This window comes from Sorghum bicolor, chromosome 4, assembly GCF_000003195.3.
Source record: "Sorghum bicolor cultivar BTx623 chromosome 4, Sorghum_bicolor_NCBIv3, whole genome shotgun sequence".
In the NCBI taxonomy this organism is placed as follows: domain Eukaryota; kingdom Viridiplantae; phylum Streptophyta; class Magnoliopsida; order Poales; family Poaceae; genus Sorghum; species Sorghum bicolor.
This window is the reverse complement of record NC_012873.2, coordinates 9941691-9950542: the sequence shown is the minus strand read 5'-3', so window position 1 is coordinate 9950542 and position 8852 is coordinate 9941691. Positions and strand designations below refer to the sequence as shown.

Here is an 8852-nt window from a genome sequence, read left to right as displayed (position 1 = left end):
TGACATGTTCAGAGCTAACATTCCGATTGATGTGAACTATTTGCGTTAACGTGAAAGCTGAGGATGTACGCTAAGATATAGCGTTGAGCGTGACCTAAGCTTCCAATTTGTAGCGGATTACGGAATGTAGCATTTCTAAAACCGAATAGTAGATGATAAGTACTCGAAAACTCAACGAAGAATTTTGTTTTTTTCTTTTGTTTTGTGCGATTACTCTAAGGCCTTGTTCATTGGCAAAATTTTTTTAATTTTGACCACTATAGCACTTTCGTTTATATTTAACAATTGTTGTCAAATTATGGACTAACTATCCTCAAAAGATTTGTCTCGCAAATTATAGATAAATTATAGAATTAATTACTTTTATATCTATATTTAATGTTTTATATATACATCTAAAGATTTAATGTGATGGAGAATCTTGAATTTTTTTTAGAAACTCAACAAGGTCTTACTAATCCATTCAAGAGCGCTCTTGATTGAATGTAAGTAAATCCAAAATGGAAAATAGGACAAAAACATTTTTAATAAAGCCCCTTGTCTCTCTCAACTATTTGATTCACACCCACCTGGAAACCGAAGCCCAAACCCACGCGAAGAACCCAAGCGTCCCCACTCCCCACGCCAGCGCGGCCCCCACTCCCCTCCCCGAATTCCCCAAGCCGCCATGCCCGACTCTGCCGATCCCCTCCCCACGCAACCCTCGCCGGATCCAGACATGCCGCCGCGGAAGCCCCTCGCTGGCGGCGGCGGCAAGAAGCTCAAGAAGCCCCTCACCGACAAGCAGCGCGCTGCCGCGGAGCAGCGCCTTTCCCACCTCCGCGCCCACCTCAACCTCCGCCCCTTCGAGTCCCCAGCTGCCGGGGCCCGTGCCCTACCGCCGCCGCAGGAGGCGGCGCTCGATGCCCTAGGTCTTCTCAACTTCTTCCGCCTCGACCTGCGATCCGAGGCCCCGCGCCCCGACCTCATCGCCCCGCTCGTCGCCTACTACGACCCGGCCTGCAAGCGCAGCTTCGTCCGCGGCGTCCGTGTCGCCGTCTCGCGCCACGACCTCACCCGCGCGCTCTGCCTACCCCCGAAGCCCGCCTCCGCGGCGCCGGCCCCAGCCGACGTCGACCCCGCAGCGGTGGTCCCTGCCGTTATGCAGCTCCTGCAGGATTACGTCCTGCTCCCGTTCCAGGGGGACGACATGTGCATACTGCCGCAGGAGGTGGCCGCCGCGGAGCAGGCGGTCAGGGAGGGGGTGGCGCATAGGGTTGACTGGGGGGGCCTGATCTGGGGCCTCGTCGAGAAGGAGATGCTCGAGCTGCCCAAGAGGGAAGACTGTTTGTGCTACTACGGGCCGCACCTGCAGAGGCTCATTTATGCCCAAAAGCCACATCTGTTAGAGCTGGTGGAGGAAGGGTCTGTTCCAGAGGCTTCTGCCGATGTGGAGATGGAGGAGGAGGATGGTGATGTGGACGTGAAAAGCAAGAGTTTGGTGGAGCTGGAGCCAGGGGATGGGGATGCCAATAACGATGTGAGGAGCAAGAGCTTTGAGGAGTCTGAGTTGGGGAATGCTGGTGCAAGGAATGATGGTTTGGATGAGTTGGAGTTGGGGGATGCTGTTACAAGAAACAAGGTCATGGAGGAGTCGGGTTTAGGGGATGTAGATGCCAGGAACAACATTATAGAGGAACTAGAGGTGGTCGAGGAATTTTCAACAATCAAGAGCTCGAATGAATGTGAGGCTGTGGCTGTGGATCTGGATGCCATGGACAACAATATAGATGAAATGGAGGCAGTCAGTGAAGATGCAAGGAGCAAGAGCTTGAATGAATCTGAGGCTGTGGATGTGGATCCAGATGCCATGGACAACAATATTGACGAAACGGAGATGGTCAATCAAGATGCAAGGACCAAGAGCTTGGATGAATCTGAGGCTGTGGATGTGGATCCGGATGGCACGGACAACAATATAGATGAAATGGATGCGGTGAATGAAGATGCAAGGAGCAAGAGCTTGAATGAATCTGAGGCTGTGGATGCCATAAACAACAATATAGTCGAATTGGAGCATGTCAATGGAGACGCAAGGAGCAAGAGCTTGAATGATGAATCAGAGCCGGTGGAAGAGGATGTTAAGGGTCCAAGCTTCGATGACACGAACACTGTGGATGAGCACGTCAACGGCACAAATACGGATGGGTTATGTTTGGGATTTGTGGCAGTTGAAGCCGTGCCTGCTGTACATGAGGCAGGGGTTGACAATAATGAGGAAGCGGCAGAGGAAGCACCAGCGGGGGGTGATGATGTGCCACGTGATGTGGATGGTGAAGAACCCTTGGAGGCAGTAGTTGTAACACAGGAGGTAGTGGCTGTTGCAGAGGAGTTGGAGGATGAGGAGGCTGAGGGGGATGAAGAGAAGGATGCAATGGGATTGAGCTTGGGGTTTAACTCTACCGATGGTTATGGTGCTATGGATGTGGATGAGGAAACTAATGTTGAGAATTTGGATGAGGATGAAAGTGACAGTGGCAATGAAGAGGCAGAGGAGTCAGAGGATGATGCATTTGACGTCAATGACGAAGAGGACATGAATTGGAGAATTGGGGATGGCCAGGGGGACGAGGGAATGTCACATTCCTTACAACGCTGTAACACATTTGGGGGCATGCAGTTTGAGAATCTGAATAAAGGGGAGGCTGAGATGAGGGATGAGTTAAGGTTTGACGATTTCCCTGCGAGGTCATCTTTGGAAAGGATGACATCATCAAACCTCCTCCAAGCCATGAGCTCAATTCCCTCATCATACAATGTAGCAGAGAATGTGCATGATCTGCCTTCTGGGGATTTCTTGGCTATGGGGGCTGATGCACATAAGAGTGGAGTGGACCTGGGACCAGGGAGCTCATATTTATTTGGGAATAATGGCAAGAGGAATATTGACGATATTGATGGTTACAATGGCAATACGCAGGTGCAAGAGGAGTTTCCTCAGTCTAATCAGCAGAAGAGGATGCGCCATAGTAACAGTAGCAACATATCACCTGGATCAGGCTTTTTCAATACAAGTTTTTCGGTACCTATACAGAACTTAATGGTTGAGGCAAGCAGGCTCTATGAGCAGAATGAGCAAAAACTTCAGAATTTGCAATTTGAGAAAGAACAGTGGTCTCACATGCTGCAGCAGAAGGAAGCCATTATCCAATCCCTAAACTCAGCTCGGTTTGAGCAACAGAATAAATATCAAGCAGAGCTTAGACGCTTCGAGCATGATCTGAATGTTATGGCTCAGTTGGTCACTACCTACAAAAAAGCTTTAAAACAGACCCGGGCTTCTTTTGATGAGTACAGGAAGAAGTTCCCTTGCAATGTTCCTCTTTATGGTGATGTTGCTGGTGGCGGTGGTCTTGTTCTTGGTGTGAGGGAGTTGGAGAAGAGGCGGTGTGAGGAGGAGCAGCAAAAAATTGCCATGGTAAATGGTATGATTGAAAGATTCCAATACGAATGGTTCTCAAAGCTTGATGAGTGGGGACTTTCTGTCAACTCACTGTGGAGCAGAATGGAAGGACTCTATAAGGAGATTGAGCTTCTCAAGGAAAACAGAAGAGCAAGATTTGCTACCCCAGTTACAGAGGAATCGACCCTAGCTACAGAGGAATCTATCCCAGCTACAGAGGAATCTATCCCAGCTACAGAAGAATCTATCCCAGCTACAGAGGAATCTATCCCAGCTACAGAGGAATGAGTTCCCTGACAGTCAGAGGTATGTGGTTTAGTATAGAAGTAGTAGTCTCTTGTGTAGTTAAGTGAACAAATGAATTGTCTAGATTCTAGAGAAAGATGCACATTACATGTGTAAAGTTTGATGCTAAATTGAACTTTGAAGCCTTATGCTGCTACTTTTGAGCACTGCTCTCCTGTGTACTTGAGAAAATAAAAACTACTTTTGTGCACTTCCTTAAACTACACGAAAACACTAGGACAAACAAAAGAACCTGCTTAGTTTTTGCGCCTTCATTTAGTATAAACATTTCCTGTTGAACTGCTACATCCCAAAATCATAAGACAGATGTTATCTCTCCTTTTGTTTTGATTTGTAAGCAACCATCTTCGGTAAATATTGTTGAGTTGGGTGGATGTTTGCTATAATAGTTTACAGTTAATTGTTTGCAGAAAAAAAAAGATAAAAAATCACAACGAGCTGTTTGAAAAGTTTCTGGATGATATTGTTGAGTGATGCTCTTAGTTTCAAAGTGCCCATGGTTTGATGGGCATCGAGTTCATTGATAAATTACTGTAGCTATCAAAATTAAGTATTACTCCCTCTGTCCAGTTTATAAGGCATTTCACGTAAGTTAAGAGTCAAACTTTATAATCTTTCACTAATAATTTGGCTAACAACTTTTAACTATTGTAATTAAAAACTTGATACCATTAATATTATTAGATTTTTAATCAAATGCACTATCCAATAATCATAAGTTTGTAATCATAAACAATATATTATAAAATAAATGTACTTATGGTCAAAGTATAATTTAGGAGACCGTGTCATGTCAGAAGACGTCCTATAAACTGGACCAAAGGGAGTAATTATTAGTCCTAAAATTTAAGTGAGATTATGCAGGCCTATAGATAATTACTGATTCCATGCTTTAGAGCATCTCCAAGAGGCTCTCTGTATGGTTCTTTATCACAAATTTAGAAGACAAACCAGAAAATCAGGTTCCAATACTCTCTAAACCACTCCATTTTTTCTACTTTCCAAAACCACCACTCCTCTCCATTAATGGTGAAGCTAGAACACTATGTTTTATATATGATAGTTCTCTCTTGAATTTTATCACACAAGGAAATATCTTTTCTACTTTCCAAAACGACCACTCCTGCTCTCCATTAATGGTGAAGCTAGAACACTATATTTTATATTATATGATAGTGTCACCTTGACGTGGTGGAAGTCATCAGTTCGAGCCTGATTATCCCTGAACCTAGAGATGATAGAAGCGGGAGTTCATTTTGGTCATGGTATTAAGAAATGGAATCCCAAAATGGCCCCTTACATCTCGGCAAAGCGGTTCTCTCTTGAATTTTTATCACACAAGGAAACTATAATAAACTATAAGAGTATATAGAGAATGAAACTTGAGAGTCCATTGGAGGCATGAGAGATATATGAAGAGTATTCATGGAATGGCTATCCAAATAGAGATAGAGATTAAAGTCTAGAGAGGCTCTTGGAGTGCACACCTTTGTTATGTAAAAATAGTACAGCTATACTAGCTGACTTCAACTTAATTGGACAAGTTAATGATTTGTATTTATTATTATTTCTTTTAATGTATGCTAATGCTAAAACTTTAATGTTGAAGGCAAAGTACAAAGTTATTTTAATGTTTTGGAATGAAGGAGTCGCCATTGGATAAGCAGGCCTAATTTATAGGACTCAGATAGCTTGTTCTTTTAACAACAATCTTTCAAATATGGCCAGTTTTGAATACCAGATGGGACCATAAAAACTTGGGAGGGTCATGTAAGAGGGTTCAGTTCTTAATTTGTAGTTAACTGAAAGCATATCAGTTTGAGTTTAATGCTTACACAGCTTAGTAATTATGTACTTTTAATAATCTATGTGTTTAGTTCTTTTGCCATAATTGGAAACCAGCTACCGGTAAGTAAGGGTGTGCATGGTCTTTGCAACCTATCCAATCCACCCATTGTGATCCAATCCAAACTGGAAAGTAAATATATGCATGGGTCGGGTGGGTATGCGTGACAGGATTTGAGATCATTATGCTGCCACCAAAGCCAGCGAGGACGAGCAGAATGGAGGCATTAGGCCTGGAGCCTGATAGACACTAGATCCACCCGAGCCAAGCCCACCTAATTTTTTGGTTTCATGGATGGGTAAATTTTTTCTCCCAATCCATCTAAACCCACAGATGCGCACCCACAATGGTAAGCATGTGGTTCTAGAATCCAGGACCAGGATTTTGTAGGCTCAACTTTGCTATTCTCTCTGTGCTCTAGTTTAATGGAATATGTAGAATACAAACAAGGATGAAATTACCAACATTAATATTGTGTTATGTTTGATGTGAGTTGTGACTTGTATTGTATCAGAATATGCTTCTTTTTGTTGGATAACATTGTGGACTAGCTAAAAGATCTCCCATTTTTCGATGTCAGGTTCAGATGTGATGTGAAGATGACTCCCTGTTACTGCCCTACCCTCTGCTGGATATTTTGACGTCAACGGCCATACACGAGCAGTTGTGGCTTGGTGGTATATACTGTAGTAAGATATAAATAGCTTCGCTTGTAACTGTGGTTGTATCCACATGTGGGGACGTTTTGATTATTAGTGCTTAATTTAGGTGCATTTAGGGTTTCTTAATCTATATCAAAGCGTGCATTCATATCCTTTATTGCGCTTTGAATTCCTGATTATGCACTGGTGATGTGTGCATAGAATGCAAAGACTTCATGCTAGTGACTTGAGCTTTACTGCTGGTAGTGGTAGTAACTTCTGCCCCTGACTAGTGAGCGGATACTGCTAGGTCATGAACCAAGTTTCAGGTACCATACGCGATGTACTAGTTGCATTTGGCTCCAGTGGTTTGAGCGGTAATCTCTTACTGAAATACTAGCAAAAAAAAAAGTGGATTTCTGAATATGTTGATTTATGGTGTTCCGTTAAGCTAAAAATAGTTTGAAGACGCCCACTGCCCAAGTTGAACCGCACCAAGTATGACTTAGAAAAAAAAAAGATACAAGATATTTCCCAAGTTTCAGAAAGGCACCTGACAAGTTGATGTCCTCAGATTTTCTAATTGATGGCGTTGGCGATTTCTGGTGGTGCAGGCATCTCTTACGTATGTGATTTCTTATTAGACTCCATCTGCATAGTTTGGGAAAATTGTTACATTCTCCGGTGAAAGATTTTGTTACACTGTCCACGAGAAGTTGCAGACAGCACTGAGTTGCTGAAAAAACTGATTCGTTTGACTGATAAGACATAGTAGAAAGTACTGTTGGCTGATTTGTTATGAGAGAAAAACATTACTTAATAGCTGGTAGATTCGGCTAATAAGATTAAACGAATAAGGCTACATTGTTGCATTGATCAAAGAGCATCCAGAACCAGATGGATAAGCTGTCGCTAGGGCTGAAATGGTCTGAAATTGTTTCGGGTCTAGAGTCATTTGATATTTTATATTGGGCTAGAAATATTTCGGGCCATTTCAGGCCAAAAATGGCTAACCAAATGGGCCTTGAGTGAGTTTTCTTTCTTTTTCTTTCTTTTCTTTCTTTTTTTTTTGGCTTGGTTGTCTGTATTTTAGTGGCCTTTTTCAGCCGTCACATTTCCTAGCAGGCGCAGGACTCCGAGCTCCGTCGAAAAGAGAGTGAACAGCATAGAGAGCATGCCGTGGATGCAGATTGCAGTGTTGGACAAAACTGCCACTTCATGTGGAGACTAAGGCGTTGTTTGCTTCTTCGTGATAACTCCTGTCATATCAAATGTTTAGACACATGCATAGAGTATTAAATACAGATTATTTACTAAATAGAGATCATTTACAAAATTCGCGAGACGAATCTTTTGAGCCTAATCAGTCCAATTATCAAATAAAACGAAAATACTATCGTATTTGTTAAATTTTAACATCTTCAACTAAATAACCTTAGGGCTCATTCGTTTACTCCGGAACGGTTGCCCGGCAACTATTTCAGCTGAAATGATATTAAAATTGATTAGCTGGAATAGTTCTAGGCTTCAATCCAGGCCAAAGGAACGAAGGCTTAATTGGAGCTTCGGTGGTGACAGACTAGCAGGTGGATTGAGCATTGAACTGCTTTGCTTCTGCTTAGATCATCTGACAACAAACGTCATGCTCATGCACCTGTCATTTTTTTTTGGTCATGTGCTGATGTGCTCGTCTCCTTGAGAAGATTTGGCACGAGCCAAAGTTTATGAAAAGCAAAGCCGAAGTTTATGAAAAGCAAAGTACGAGCGCTCTCACAAACATGCTTCTTCCTCGTCTATCTGAACATGGCCCAGCTCTTGTCTTGTGGCAACTGGTGGGCCTTCCCTAACGTTCCAAAAGACTTAACCAATCATCAGTTCAGCAAAAAGAACATAACATTGGAATCTCTCGGAATGGGCATGCATACAGCTGTTGTGCTCTTGTTTCGCGCGAACTCGCGAGGTCTTGCCTTTGCGCGTCGATGTATTAGAGGAAGGTGCTAAGAAGCACTGAGGTCTTGTTTGGTTTCAATTGTTAAAGTTTATCGTCCGTCATATCGAATATTAAACACGGTTAGAGAGTAAATTGTGAGACAAATCTTTTGAGCCTAATTAGTCTATGATTGAACACTAATTGTCAAATAAAACGAAAATGCTACCCATTAAACTTTAACAACCCAAACCAAACACCCCCTGAAGCACAAGTTTTACGACAATTTTGCCATCCATGGTGCATCTATAGACTTACATTTATAATGCCGACCACATATTTGATGCAATTTTGTTAAGATTCGAGATTCACACTATGCACATTCATAATGCATCTATAGACTTACATTGTCACAAAATTTGATTCAGATTCTGTCTAAAAGATTCATATGAAAATAATAAATTCTAGATGCATATGCACTAGAAGATAAATTTCCTAGGAATTTGTCTTCTAATGCATATGTATTTGAAATTTGTTATTTTTCTACAATTTTTTAAAAAAAAACGTATTTGAACCTAAAATTTTGTAGCATTGTCCACCAATAGATGTACTATGGATGCGTACATTAAAATTTTTTTACACACTTCTAGTTATATAGGGTTTTTTTTCTTGATTACACCTAAGAACTGT

At 42.4% G+C, this 8852-nt stretch overlaps 1 protein-coding gene across 2 annotated transcripts; it reads left to right on the top strand.

Moving 5' to 3' along the window:
• Positions 617-6659, top strand: LOC8078306. 2 transcript variants are annotated; one of them, XM_021459639.1, is made up of 2 exons: positions 617-3748; positions 6181-6659. In XM_021459639.1, the coding sequence occupies exon 1, from the start codon at positions 668-670 to the stop codon at positions 3728-3730; it is 3063 nt and encodes a 1020-aa protein (XP_021315314.1). In that variant the 5' UTR covers positions 617-667; the 3' UTR covers positions 3731-3748; positions 6181-6659. The 2 variants fall into 2 exon arrangements, with proteins under 2 accessions (XP_021315314.1, XP_002453591.1); XM_002453546.2 differs by having other exon boundaries at positions 6175-6659.